General features: G+C 60.1%; 1 protein-coding gene across 1 annotated transcript; it reads left to right on the forward strand.

The window, feature by feature from the left end:
* Nucleotides 1–388: 388 nt before the first annotated feature.
* MSX1 (msh homeobox 1) lies at nt 389–4603 on the forward strand. Its single transcript, XM_086705466.1, has 2 exons — nt 389–1079; nt 3392–4603. Exons 1-2 carry the CDS (start codon nt 611–613, stop codon nt 3832–3834), a joined length of 912 nt encoding a protein of 303 aa, XP_086561592.1. The 5' UTR covers nt 389–610; the 3' UTR covers nt 3835–4603.
* Nucleotides 4604–14988: the final 10385 nt, after the last annotated feature.

Genomic DNA, 14988 nt, shown 5'->3' on the forward strand with positions numbered 1-14988 from the left:
GGAAAGAGGGAGGCGTGGGAGAGAGGGGCGATCAAGGAAGGGAAGAGAGGGGAGGGCAGAAGAGAAGGGACGAGGGCAGGGAGAGTCCCCCAGGAAGACAGAAAAACTAGAGAGCCGCGGGGACCGGGAGACAGACGCGCGGCCCAGGCTGCAGCGCGGAAGAAAGTTTCCCCGGCGCCCCCTCCCCTCCCCTCCCCTCCCCTGCCCTCCCGGGGCCCGGCCCCGTCCCGCGCGCCCAGCCGCCCAGTGCGCCTCGGGGCCCGTCCGCAGGCGCGCGGCCCAATGGCAGGCGCCGGGCCCGCCCCCTCGCACGCTGATTGGTCGCCGCGGCGCCGGCCTCGCCTTATTAACAAGTTCTCTGGGGAGCTGCGGCCCGACCCGGAGCCGGCGAGTGCGCCCGGGAACCCGGCCTGCGCGGCGGCGCCAGCGAGGAACCAGGCCCCGAGCGCCGGAGCCGGCCTTCTGGGGAGGGGCGGGAGGCGCGCGCGCGAGGGCCCGCCCGGCCAGGGCCCCGGGCGCACCCAAAGGCCCCGGCCGCGCTCCCAGCTCGCCCCAAGCCCATGCCCGGCGGCTGGCCCGTGCTGCGGCTGGAGGGGGGGCCCGGCTCTGCATGGCCCCGGCTGCTGACATGACTTCTTTGCCACTCGGTGTCAAAGTGGAGGACTCCGCCTTCGGCAAGCCGGCGGGGGGAGGCGGGAGCCAGGCCCCCAGCGCCACCGCGGCCACGGCGGCCGCCATGGGCGCAGACGAGGAGGGGGCCAAGCCCAAAGTGTCCCCTTCACTCCTGCCCTTCAGCGTGGAGGCGCTCATGGCCGACCACAGGAAGCCCGGGGCCAAGGAGAGCGCCCTGGTGGCCTCCGAGGGCGCACAGGCGGCGGGCGGCTCGGCGCAGCCCCTGGGCGCCCGGCCGGGGTCTCTGGGAGCCCCGGACGCGCCGTCTTCGCCGCGGCCGCTGGGCCATTTCTCGGTGGGAGGACTTCTCAAGCTGTCAGAAGATGCGCTCGTCAAAGCCGAGAGCCCCGAGAAGCCTGAGAGGACCCCGTGGATGCAGAACCCCCGCTTCTCCCCGCCCCCGGCCAGTAAGTAGCCAGAACCCAGGCGGCGGGGGAGGGGGGGGGGGCGGGCGGGGGTGCGGGGCGGGAGGGCGCCAGGCCTGGAGCCGGCGCCTGCCTGTCTCCAAGCAGCTGCGTACCTGCAGCCAGGTACCCGGAGCCCATGCTGCAGATCTGTTGGCGGGGCGGCCGGGGTTCGCCACTCTCCCTACTCGCGTCAGCTAGAGGGGTAGAGGCCTGGCTGAAGCCCAGCTCTCGGTCCACTTTCGCGGACTCCTCGCCTTGGCCGGGCGACGCTGGGCGTGTGTGTGTGTGTGGCGGGGGTGCAGTTAACTTCCAGGGCAAGGTGTCTGGGCACCCTCCCCTCCTGCTCCTATCAAAAGACCCCGGGAGTCCCCACTTCCCTATCTGCCCCTATGCCCTGTTACTTGGCCGTTATCCCTACGGATGGGTCCAGGCGGTGCGGACATCTTCCCTGCGCTCAGAGTTTCACTTTCTCATAGAAGACTGCCCCCCCCCCCACCCCGCATTAAAGTACCTCTCTGCCCTGAGGTTCTGAACTTCTTGCAAAACTCCCCCTCCCAACCCTTCAGATTTCAGACAGATACTTGGTGCTCACGGTGGATGGTTCAATTAGTGGGAGGGGGCACTCAGGTCCAGCGGAGGGGGCGGGGCACCAAGTCAATTAGTGGGAGGCGTCCCCTCCGTGGCGGTGGGAAGCTCCCAGACGTCGCCCGACAGGGCCACCGCAGCGGACTCCAGCCGCCATAGGCGCGTTCGGGGTCGTTGCAAGGCCTCGCGGCCCCCCGGCTTCTCTGCCCAGCAAACACGCTCGGAGATATTTCAGGAGCACGGGAAATTCCCAAGTTTTCCTCGTTTCCTCCGATTATTTTGCGCGGCATAATAGCAACCCGAATTCAATGGCGTGATGCTGAGGAATGATTTTTATCTGGGGATTAAACGTCTTTGAAAGGCCAGCCCCTCCCTGGGCCTAAAGGCTGGAGAAGGTGGCCCCGGGCTAGGCTGTCGCTACCGAAGGGATTGACGTTTCCCTCGGCGCCCGCCCCTCGGGCGGCCCGGCGGAAAGCGAGTCGGGGGCCAACTGCTTCCCGGACTCTCAATGGCCTGGAGCAGGGAAGAAGGGGGGGATGTTAACACAAGATTTCGTTTGACTCATATCCTGGTGGTCTGCAAGCCCAAAGGCTCATTTAAGGAAAAAAAAAACAAACAAACGAAAAAACATGCATACTTGGGTAAAACCCGCATGGTGAAACATTATGTACTTGAATTCATTTTTCCCCCGGGGGAAGCCGCTGGGTAGGCAAAGCGTCCTTTCCAGGACTCGGGAATTTGGTTAGGGCCTCCACGCTGACCCCAAAGTCGTTGAGATCCCCGTTGTCCTGGGAATAATGTGTTCTGCGTTTTATCTGGCCACAACTGCCCTGTGTGGCAGGGGTTCACTGGCCGAGAGGACTCCGACTGGTACCTTCGGGAGCCCTCTGCCGGGGCGCTGGCTCACCGCCCATCTTTGAGGTACATTCTGAAGCCATAAGAAAAAGCTTGGCACCGTTCATCTCCGTGGACTGAGACCCAGCTGGAGGAGAAGCCATTGCAACCCTTCTCCCACTCACCCCCATTTGTGTGTGACCAGAGGGCCAAGGCGCTGGGGGTGGCTGAGCCCCAAGAGACAACTGAGACCACCGGAAGATGCAACCCCCCTCCCCTTGGCACTTCGCATATTTGAGATATGGCCGCCTGTGCAACCTTCTGACCGCCTGACAGCCGGCTCTGCTCGCCTGCCATCCCCTGAGACTGTCCTTAGACCCCTGTAGGAACACGCCGTTCCAAGGGGAAGAGATCTGGGCCTAGCCTAGCGCTGAACACTTTGGTGGGCACACATACATGTTCACCCAACGCAGAAAACTAGATGTGATCTTGGGTTGGGTGCAGGGCCTCTCTGCCTGTTTCATCAACCTTATTAACACCTACGGTCCCAGCCTGGGCGACGGTGGGAGGAGGCCCGCCGCCGAAGGCCCTCCCAAGCAGCCATCTAGCACGAGGCATCCCACCTCTTCCCACTTAAGTTCGGGCCTTGAACACGCGCGCGTTTCACCCGGAATCTTTGTTTCCTCGTTTGCAAGAAGTAGACGGAAACGTCTACCCCGCGGGGCGTGGCAATTGGAGAAAATCTTTTCCAAGTGTCTCTCCCAGCACTTGGCACCGAGGTGCCCCACGCAAATGAATAGCCGGTATTGTTGTTGACTGCTGTTACTGCTTTGTGGGCAGATTACACTCCCGCGCCGCTTTCTTAACCCCCTGCCTTTCTCTCGGCCCCCTAGGGCGGCTGAGCCCCCCGGCCTGCACCCTGCGCAAGCACAAGACCAACCGCAAGCCGAGGACGCCCTTCACCACCGCGCAGCTCCTGGCGCTTGAGCGCAAGTTCCGCCAGAAGCAGTACCTGTCCATCGCCGAGCGCGCCGAGTTCTCCAGCTCGCTCAGCCTCACCGAGACGCAGGTGAAGATCTGGTTCCAGAACCGCCGCGCCAAGGCCAAGAGACTGCAGGAGGCCGAGCTGGAAAAGCTGAAGATGGCCGCCAAGCCCATGCTGCCACCCGCGGCCTTCGGGCTCTCCTTCCCGCTCGGCGGCCCAGCGGCGGTAGCGGCTGCGGCGGGCGCCTCGCTCTACGGTGCCTCTGGCCCCTTCCAGCGCGCCGCGCTGCCGGTAGCGCCCGTGGGACTCTACACAGCCCATGTGGGCTACAGCATGTACCACCTGACATAGAGGGTCCCAGGGTCCCCTACCTGCGGTTCCAGCCCATTCCTCCAGCCCCTGTCTTCTGCAAAGCAGCAGGAGCCCCCCACCCCCACCCCACCCAGTGAGCTCCCCTTCCACCCCCCACACTGCTCTGGTTTATCCTCGGCCGCTCCCTGCGTTCACTCACCGAAGTCTGATCCCCTCCCCTAAAGTGGCTGGAAGGGTCCCTTAACACTCTTCTAGAATCTAGACCTACCCTTTGTGTTACAGATGGATAAACTGGGGTTAGAGAAGTTAAATTTCCCAAGGGGCCTCAGCAGAGTTAGCTGTTGGACGCGCACCAGGGGCTGCGTCCTGTATCCCTGCCTCCTGCCCTGACACCCCGCGCGAAAAGCACAGGAAAAATACCCCCCCCTGAAGATTTTGGAAATGAGAACAGTTGGAAAGAAAGAGAACATGCCAGGGGAGATGGGCCTCCCCACCGCCCCGCCAGCCCCCAGGTCCTTCCTTCCGAAAAGTTCAGAGAACTTCAACAGCAGAACGTTTGTTTGCGGTGGGGGGAGGGGGGCACACAGATGCGTTGCAAAGGTAGGTTGGAGGGACCCCTCTCACCAGTATCAGAAGAAATTGTAAAATAAAATTTAAAAATCCTGTTTCTTATTTAACAGTACGTTTGTGTGTCTCTCAAGAATCCCTTTGGAAGGGATGGTGTGTAATATACTGTATATTTGAAATTTTATTATCATTTATATTATAGCTATATTTGTTAAATAAATTAATTTTAAGCTACAAGAAATGATCTCTTTATTGAGTTAGGCTTTTATCTGAATTTCACGTCTTCACACATGCAATTGCCTTTCAGTGCGATGGTACTTTAACGCCTTTCAAAGGTGACCACGATATTCCGGGACAGAGGGGGGCGTCTCTTTGAACACACAGGACAGATCTGCGCTGGCAAAGTCAAGTGGAGAATTGAAGCAATTACCTACGATAATTAGGCTCAATTTTCCAATTCGCTTTAAGCTGAAATCGACACTTGCTCAGGTGACCCAGAACCGACTCTTTCTTTTTTCTTCCTTTTTAACCTGTCTATGAAAACAAAGCGAATCACCCAAATGGTTTGATGACTGCAGACAGCTAATCCAGACAATTCCCACCCCCGCAAACCTGTTTTTCCCACAGGAGGCCAGGTGGGGGGTGGAGGCACAGCTTTCCTTCTCTAAGTCGCTGCGCTGGTGTAGACCCGGTTTGTGGATTTAATTTTGAGCTGCCAGAAGGTGAACTCGTTCACACCCCCTATTAGGACCCCTAAACACAAACCACTTTACTGAAAACCCAAGGCGACAATACGCTTCCCACCTTGTCGTGTCCTTTGCATGAGCCCTCCCCCCAAACTCTCACAGACTCCGTTTTTTTCTTTTATATAGTAGGTTAAATTCAGGCTTCCAGGAGAATAGATTTGAACGAGCGCCAAGTTTTAGCCTTCTGGGGCGAATTCTGCAAGGATGTTGATAGCAGAAAATGACCTCCTAGTAAACGGGGCCTACTATGTTCCAGGCACCGCTCTGTTCTCTTTCGAGTTGGGGGCCCCGGTTTAATTCTCACCAGATCTGCGTGCGTCCCCCCCTCCCCCGGCCTTGCCTCCACCCCGCCTTGGCCCGCGCCTCCAGACTCCACGCGGGACAGCCCCAGGCAGCCTGTGCGGCGAGCAGGCCAACGGTTGTTACAACGCAAAGTATCTGGCGTTGGACTTGGGGAGGGTGGACGTCTCCACGGATAGAGGCCGTGGCTCAGGGTGGAAACCGAGTCTTGGGCACACGGCGCTGTTTCTAGCCCCAGGCGCCGGAGCTCTGCCTAGGAATTCCAAGAGCGCACAGGGTTGCGCCCATGCACCCCCGGGGCCGGCTGTGAGCTTTCGCCCGGCAAGTTCCGGGGTACCCTGGTTCTAGGATCTTCCAGTCTCCGTAGCGCCGGCAAACGTTCGATCCCCGAGGCTGCAGTCTGAGCATGCCACAACTCCCCTCCGGAGGAGAAGAAAGCAAGCTTGCTGTGGAGTGCAGTTCCGCGGGACCAGACAGACTGGGGGAGCCCGGAAGCCGGGCTCCCAGAAGTGCGGTCAGAACCCGAATCCGGGCCTCCTTGTCCCCGAGAGAGAGCAGTTAGACCTAAAAAGCTCTCAGACTCACGTAGTCAGTCCTTGGAAGGCGCTTGAGGGCCGAGGTACATCGCTGCTTCCTTCCGGCAGACGCAGAAAGGGGTTGTTTTTGCTTCCCCTCTATAAACTAAGCAACCCGACCGCGATGGAGCGAAGGACACTGCCTTCTACACATTTTCCAGCTTCCTTCCTGGAACACCCCTCGTGATTCTCCCATCCTGGGGAATAGCATTGAACCTGAAGTCAGACAAGCCGATGTGATTCACCCCAGCCCTGCCACTTAAACTTTGCCTGACTTGGGATAAGGAAGATCTTCCGTTTCTTGCTTCCTTAGTTTTCTCATCTGCAAAATGGGCCTAGAAATCCTTCCCACTCCCAGGATTCTGGAGAAGCGACAACGAACCCCTGCGAGAGAGGGCGCCCAGGGAGTAGGGGGCGGGTCTGAATTTTCTCAATTCTCCGTGCGTCCGCAGCACCAGAGGCTTTTCCTCAAGTGCGGGTAGGGGAATGGTGGGGCAGGATCAGGTGTCTCCGCTGGCTCGGACTCCCGGGCCTCCTGGCTCCTCGAAGTTTGGCAATTTAGGGTCGAGGCAAACTTAGAGCAACATAATTGCAGTAATGAGCGACGGCTCGCGCTCTGCAGACGCGCCTCGGCTCCAAAGAGGCGGTAGCTGCAGGCGAGGCGGGCGCGCCCCCTTCCCCCACCCAGCACCTCAGAGGGTTGGAGGAGGCGGCCGCCCTGGGACCCCCGCTCGCGCCCGCCTCCGCGCGCGCCTCCGCCCGAGTCGCCGGCTTGGGTCCGGGTTTCCTTCCACTCCCGTCTCCCCTAGTTTCTTTTCGTCTAGTTCTTTCTTGCCCTCCTTTTTGTTTCCGAATTCCCTATCTCAATAGAGCATGCACACAGAAGGTGTCCAATAAATGTTTGCTGGATCGGAGCGGTGCCCTGGTGTGGGGTGAGGGCCCCGAGTCAGATTCAGCCAGGTCTGGTGGGAACTGGAGGCAGGGTTCTGGGCACCGCTGCTCGGTCAGCCCTCTGAACTAAGTTGCTTGTTTTTCAAGCGAGGGCAGAGTGGGCAGGGGGTTCCCAGGCCTGGTCCTCTACGGATCGGTTTCCTCCTTTGGCAGAAAGCACCGGATCGTTCACTCGGAGTCACCACGTATGGCGCCCAGAGGAATTCCTGACATCGCCGCCCCCCCCCCCCCCCCCAGAACCTTAGGGGATTGTTTTACAAGGGAGTGGACAGCAGCCCAGAGAGGTTACGTGATTTCCCAAGGTCACACAGCCCATAAAGGGTAGAGCAGGGATTCGAACACAGGTTACACGGCGGCATCTACGCTTTCCCCCCACTGCCCAGCCCTGTCTCCTTGAGGGTCACCTAGCGCCTGAGTGGCTCTTCGAGGCTGGAAAAGGCCTGCGAAGCGCGCATGTCGCTGGCAAACCGGCCCCGGGAACCCAGCCACAGCCCCACGAATTTAACTCCTTCGTGCTCTGACCACGAGCAAGCCCCGTCCCTTGGGGAACAAAAGGGGCTTCTCACCTGCCCTGCGAGCCGTCTGTGAAGGCATTTTCGGTTTGTTGGGGAGCAGACAAAGCCTCGATCTGCAAACTCAGCTTCTGACCACGCCGGCCGGGCCGAACAGGCCCAAGGTCGGTGGCGCGGCGCCCCAGGTCGGAGAGATCGCTCCGGGGCAGGGGCCCTGGTGCGCTTTCGCTCCGCGTGGGTCCGCGGGGGGCCGGGGCGGTCGCGGTCGCGGCCCTGCGAGGCCGGGGAGGGGTGGGGAGCTCGCGCCAAGCGCGCCTTGTTTTGGGGTCCTTTTCTCCGCTCGTTGACCCCGGGATTGAAGGCCCCGGTCGCGCAGGAGGCCCAGGGGAGACAGTTACTCAGGAGGCGGGGGACCTCAAGTGCGAAGCCTACGCGGGCCGTGAGCCTGGCGGGGTCCCGTACCGAATGATGCCCCCCTTAGTGACCCGCGGCCCCGAGGTGAGCCCGGCCTACGCCCCGCCTGGAGCCCTCGGGGGCGCAATGGGAAGCAGCAAGGAGAGGCTGCGGCCGCCTTTCAACTCGGCGGCTGGCGCCGGCCTGGCCGGGCCCCCGGGGCCGCGCGGCCTCCCCGGCTCTGTCCCCGCCCTCCCAGCCGCTCGAGAGGCGGCGAGGCCGGGACACTCCCCCAGCCCGGACTCCGGCCGCTCCCGGGAAACACCTTCACTGTCCCCTGCCCACGACCACCAAGCGTCCATTCTCCGGCGCACACGGAGTCCCCACTTCAGACTCGCGGATTTCCTTTCGCTGCACTCGACAGTTTCCACTCCCGCCCTCGCACAGCACCCCTGCTCCAGGCCTAGGGGGACCCTCTCATCACACCCGCCCGCCTCTCGCACAGCGCCCTCCCGCGGCGCCGCGAGCCTACAGCCCCTGCTCTTCGCGGCACTGGAGCCGGACGCTGGGTCAGGCTCGCTCCGAGACGGAGCTATTACGCATGCGCGCCGTCGTCGTCGTCGCCGTCATCGCATACACCGCACACCAACAAACACTGCAACACACACACATCTAACACAACACATGCAACACAGGCACGAGACAGACACCCAACACATCCAACCAGCACGCGCGCGCGCGCGCGCACAGACACCCAGCCCCACGACATCTACGTACGCCGCACACCCTGTACGCACAGAACTAACACACACACACACACCAACACCCACCATCAACACACACGTCCCAGTTTATAGAGGCAAACATACAACGGCAAGGTGCCACCCTTCCAAGTCCCTACTGCAGTTCAGCCCCCAGGACCTGGCGACGCTGCGAGGCGCGCGGAACCTTGGTGCGAGACCTTCATTGAATGGAGGCAGATGAACGCCAAGAAATTGTGGACACAGCCAGCCACAGCAAGAGACTCCAGGCAGAGGCCTATCAAAGCCGCTTGAAGCCACTCAGACTGGACAGATGAGCCGGAGCCACAGGAGCAGACTGGGCGACTCAGGGCACAAGGGGCGGGGGAGAGGGGACACACTGTGTGGAGGGCTCGGGAGCTGTTCGTGCCGGCGCTGGGAGTCAATCCTAAAACGCAGAGCTTCTACTTGAAGGCTGCTAGAGGCGCCAGAGGGAGCGCCCGGAGCTCCCTCGCAAGAACCCTGGGTGACTTCAGCTTCCTTTCTCCTCCTGGGGCTCCTCCTCTGGGGCCACCCCCACCCCATTCCCACCCCTGTCTGCACACCGCCTTCTCCTGCTTCCGCAGAGACTTAGACCACCTTCCTAGGGCTCAGATGCGATGTCTGCTCTTGCTGGGCTGCACCCAGGCCCAAGATCTGGGATGTCCATCCAGTCCCCCGGCACAGCAAATCCCCGCCCCCCCCCCAACTCTACTACACACAGGCACTGAACCCTGCTCCCCCACCGAGAAGGCGGTGCTTTGAGAAGGAGCCAGCTACTCAGCTTTAGGACATTGATGGATCGCCCCAGCCCCATCTGGTCTCGTAGGATTCATGGTTTGGGTACTCATTAGCTGTGTGACCTTGGAGAAGTTACTTAACCTCTCTGAGTCTCACTTTCCCCCCACGTAAAGTGTGGAATCGTGGTGAGAATCCCTTCCTATTATCGTGGGTATAGAACGAAGTGCTCTCTGTGAGCTGCTTGGCACTTGCAGCATTAAACATCGATAATGGGTAATTAAGAGAGACGAATTTCAAAGGGGTGGGTGTGTGGGTGCGCGCGCGCGCGCGCGCGCGTACCTCTCTGGAGACTCCAAAAGACAGTCGGGGCAGTCGACTCGAACCTGAGGGCTGGAATCGGGTTCTGCCTCTCCCGGTGGTGACGTCTAGCGTGTCACGAGCGCCTCTCCCGGGCTTCGGAATCGGCCCGAACGCCTGGCTCACAAGGCCTTGAGCGCCGCCGCAGGGGTGCGGTAAAGAATTCGAGGGCCGATTCTTCATTCGGGGCCTGACTGGGGACAGACGGCGGGAACGCCCCGCCCATTTGCTGCCCATTTTACAGGCGAGCAGACTGGCTCCAGGCGGCGCGGAGCAGAAGCTGGATCTTAGCCGGCAGCTCAGGGGACCGCAGGGACTGCCACCCTCCCCTCCCCGGGGAACAGCGGGTTTTGACAGCCACGCGGGGCTGGGATCTGTCTGCGAGGCTCCGCGAGGGCTGCGCTCCTGGCCGTGTGTGCGCATGGGAGGCCGCATCTGCGCTGTTTACGCGGAGCCGGTGGGGTGTGTTGGGGGCGCGGTCTGGGTGACGTCGGAGTCTCCCCTGAGGGGGCCAGTCCCCAGTGTCTCCCTCCTGGGAACTTCCGGGCGCCTCCACCGAGTCCTGTCCCTCTGTCTCCGCTCAGATGAGCTGCCCCTAGGGTAGGCTGGACTCCCATGCTTTGCGAGGTTATTTTTCAAAAATACCCTGTTTCCTCTCTGGTGATGCCCTTGGATCCCCCAGTGATAGGAGTAGTGACCCACCCTGAGTTCTGTGGACTCAGGCTCCACGTCTGTTAAGTGGGCACAGCAATGACTCCTAGCAGGGGTCCAGAAAAAGAAGAGAAAAGGGATCTCCTGGTCTGTTGGTCTGTTCCCCCCCCCCCCCCCCCCCCGCCCTGTTCCCAGTTGGGGAATCAGAGTAGACCTGTCTCTGCTGACGTGACAGCAGCTGACACGTACTGAGCCCTTGCTTGCTCCAGGACCACTCCAAGTGGTCCGTGGGGATTATGCCAACAAGTCCACACCACCGACATACAGGCACCAGTGGAATCCCCATATCACAGACGAGGAAGATGAGCGACACAAGCAAGGTCACAGCACTGGCGACAGCTGGAGCAGGGCTTCTGACCCAGGCAGCCTCTGCTGGGCTCTGTTACTGAGCCTTTCTGAGCTTTGGTTTCCTGGTCCGAGGAGGGGAATCACTTTCAGGCTGGTGTGGGGACGCTGCGGCTGTCCCCGACCGGAAGGCACTCTGAGAACCCCAGGGCACACAGCACAGGGGCGGGATGACCACCCCACCTCTTCACCGGTGGCTGCCCCATGGCCCTCCAGCCGGCTGCTTGGAAGTCCGAAGGTTCTGATCCTCCGAGGGCAGTGGCAGCGGGGGTGAGGTGGGGTCGGGTGATGGATGGGGAAGTGGGTCTGGGGCCAGAGGGGAAGTGTGCTCTTGTCCCTGGACGAGACCCAAAGGATGGATGGAAGACTGTGGCCACTGTGGACCTGGAGTTCAAAGATTCTTCCTTTCATCCTCCTTCTGTGACTCAGGCGCCCTCATTAGCTCATATTACAGGTGAGGAAACTGAGGCTTGAAGGGGTCGTTGTGATTTGGCTGAGGTCACGCAGAAAGTCTGGGCAGAGCCTGGATCCCTGGTTTTAGTCCAACGTTCTTTCATTCATTCATTCAACGGCAATTGGACACATTAGCAAATAAATGTGAATTTCGGGTAGAAGTGAATGCTGGGAAGGGAGAAAATAAGAGCGTGAGGACTGGAGGTGGTCAAAGTGGACCCCTCTATGGAGGAGCAGGGTGTGGGCTGGGACCCAAAGAGTGAGGAAGAGCCTGGAGTTCCAAGAAGAGCCAGGAGAAGATTCTAGATCCTTCCATGGAGAGGGACCAGTGCAAAGCCTCTGAGGCAGGAAGAGCCATCGGGGCTGGGCGCTGGACTCTGGTGCGGTTCGGACAGGAGCCCTCCAGGGTCGGCTTGGGTTTTCTGAAGCTCTGCTCTGTTTTAATGAGGGGAGCGGTGGGGACAGAGTAGGCGAGGTCCCCCGCCCCAGTTAGAGGACAAGTGTTAGTGACCTGGCCCAGGGTGGCCACCAGTGAGAAGTCGTTCCCTTGGCCTCTTCTCTTCTGTGACCCTATCCGCCTCCCCACACCACGGAAGGTGCGAGAAGCCTGGGGGCTTCTCAGGGCGAGGCAGCCCCAGACCCCAAAGATGTTTCTCTCCTCTCAGACTTGAGACCCTGTGCTTGGTGCCCAGCTCCCATGCTGGAGTCTCCTGGAGCCAGTGGGGCCTCAGCTGTGGGGCGGGGTTTGGGTGGGCTTCAGTTCTTGCACCCAGTTCGTCCATCTCCTCTCGTCCTACAAACTCTCTGAAGGCAGGCTATGGTTTGACAGATGTTTTCATTGTTTATGCCAGTGCTTTAGTAGGGTCTCCGGAGGGGAAGGGAGGTCCTCATCCCTTAAAGAAGCCCTCCCTCTGAGCCAGCCTCCGTGCCAGGCGTCCAATCACTCTCACTAGATTCACAGCCTGGCCTTTAGAGGAAAATATTCTCTGAGTCAGCTGTGGTCCAGAGATGTCAAGTGATGTGCCCAAGGTCGCCCGGCAGCTTCTGGGTGAACCGTCTGGAACCTGGACTCCTGAAAGCATCCCCAGTTTTCCTGCCTGCTCTGGGGTCTGCAGGAAGAGATCGGAGAGGTGGGGGCTGAGCTGGCCCATCACCGCGCTAGCGATGACTCTCTGGAGACGCAAGGAGGCGCCCTGGGAACCTTCCCAAGTACTAGGCCTTCTGGTGAAACTCACTTGAGAGGCTGGGCCTGGGGGCGCAGAGATCCGAAGCTCCTCCCTGTCAAAATGCCACGGCCCCGGGTTGGGGGCAGCAGACCAACGCGCTGGTCTGGTCGGGGAAACTCCTGGGTCGGGGACGAAGGCACGGGGCAGGTGCGCCCTGGGCGTGCACCACAGATGTACAGATCCGCCCCTGCAACGAGGACTCTATTTCCAGCAGGCGCACCCTGGATCTGACTCCAGGGGTCCCCTGGGAGCAGAGCGGGGTAAGGTGGAGATAGGACGTGAGGACCCCGGAAAGGGGGTTCTTCTCACTCTTCTTTGCCCCTCCCTCAGCTGATTTCTTCCTTTCTTCCCTTTTATTTTATATCCAATATGATAAATATACTGTCTTATGTTAAGAAGTTGTAAAGTGGCCGATAGAAGTTCCTGGGACACTCGCTCATACAACAAACTATTACCGCGTGGACGCCTCTGACCCTGGCAATGAAAAGGAAAAGAAGGTTCCCAGGCCAGGAGGTGCATCAAACGGAAGGTGCGCCTGGCGGCGGGGGCTGCTCCCCGTGGAGGGACAGAGGGGATGTTAGATTGAGCAAAGGACTTTCAGGCCAAGGGACCACAAGCGCGAGGACGCCCAATCAATGACATGGGCGGGATTGCGAGGCCGTGGCCGGCCTTCAGCGGTGGAAAGGCACCGGCATGATTTATCTCGATGAGGAACGTCTCTGCTTTTACGCTGATTCACAAATCTAGATTCCTCTGATCATCATCTGGCGGGCATCTGCCCATTTTCCAGATGCCGGAATGGCGGCCCGCTCTTGGGGGGGGGGTCTCCATTTTCCTGTGTAAATTTTCCTCCTCCCAGGCAGGACTGTAAAGTTGCTGGAGTCCTTGTTTCCCTCTGGGAGGGTGCCCGGCTGCGGGTCCGTAGCCAGGTGGGTCCAGCGCGGCACTGGCCAGACTCACTGGGATTGAGAGGCTCTCTGAAACAGTTTATTGGGCAAGCGCCCCCCTCCCCCACCCGGGAGCTGCAGGACCCAGTCTGATTTCGTTGGGTGGGCTTCATGGGTCTGTAACCAGGATGGTCATACAGGGACCCACTCTCAAAAGGGCCTCAGCCTGGGGTCTAATGCCGCAGGTGTGACCTTGAAGTTCTTAGTAAGTTTGGCTTTGAACTGATGTTTTATAAAGAATGCTCTGGGGGCTTGGACGCTTCTTGGCTGTTTGCTTCCCTGCTCCCTGTGAGTCAGTGCTGGGTGCACCCCCCCCCCCCCCCTGCCCCGCAAGGCATTTAGGGTTAGGCATGATTGTGGCACATGTTCAGGGGGTAACTTGGTGGAGGCAGGCCTTTTGCCCACCTCTCATCCAGCTGCCTAGTAAATCCCAGTACGGAGACTTCAATACTCCCCGGGGGCCACCCAGCTGCCCTGGGTAGTGGCGGGGGTCCAAGGGAAGAAGAGGTGCCCGATTTGAACTTCCCACCACTGTTGAGACTTGAAGGCTGGCGGAGAGGGAGCCCGGCAGCCGACGGACTGCGTACTTGCATTCCAGGCCACAGTTTGGGGCTCCCAGGTGCCTATGAGGGTTGTACCCAGGTCTCAGCATCCCTGTGAGTGCCCAGGGGAGAGCAGCATTAAATAGCGAACAGAAAACCCCACGGCAGGTCACGGGTAAGACTACAAGGAAAGGAAAAGTTTTATACGCGAGTACCTTGAACCGCACTTTCTCCTGCCCTGCTTTTGGGGCAAGGGGCCGTGCATTTTTATTTGGCACGGGGCCCCGTAAACGATGTAGCTGGTCCGGCCCCCAAGTGCTAGGTGGCTTCTGGGTGTTTCTTCCCGCAGGCTCGTTCGTGTGCCGCTGACCCGGTCAGCAGAGCTGAACCTCCGGGGGTCCGGGCACAGGTAAGAGCAACCTCTCAGCTAATAAACAAGTGTTCGTAAAATAGGACGTCTCTTTCCCCGTGAACCTCAGCTTTACGAGGAGGGACTCTTGGTAGCACGCCAGCAGGAAGTGTGGCCTGGTTCAGGGATGAAGGGTCTGCAGTGGGGACGCTGGGGGTTCCATGCCTGCAGTCAGAGAGCTGGCCAGGCACATGGACAGCCAGCCGCAGGGCGCATGTCCTGATGGGAGGGGGAGGCAACAGGGCCAGAGAGAGTTGGTGATGGTCCTGGTGTCCCACAGGGAGGGGAAACGGAGTGAGGCCAGGCACTCAGGTTGCTTGGTCCAATTTCAGTCCAAAGCCTCTTGCTTCCACAATCCAGCGGGAAGGGACTCCCTCACCAGCTCCCTCTGAAGCCATGGAGGGAACAAGGCGTATTCCAGCTGGAAGGGATTCTGGAATCCTCCAGCCGGAGCTTTCTTTTCCAATCCTTGAAGACAATCATCTGAACGCTCTTTCGCATCTCTTCAGAGATGGCTGTGTCCCTCTGTAACTCTCCGCGCTACGTTCTTTTGCTTCCTACCACTCGTCACCCCCAGACATTATTGGTGTCTGGTCTGGCTGCCCCGCCGGGATGTTCAATGCTGTGACCCCAGCGCAT

Source organism: Puma concolor, chromosome B1 (assembly GCF_028749965.1).
Source record: "Puma concolor isolate L17-30 chromosome B1, mPumCon1.1.hap2, whole genome shotgun sequence".
Lineage (NCBI taxonomy): Eukaryota > Metazoa > Chordata > Mammalia > Carnivora > Felidae > Puma > Puma concolor.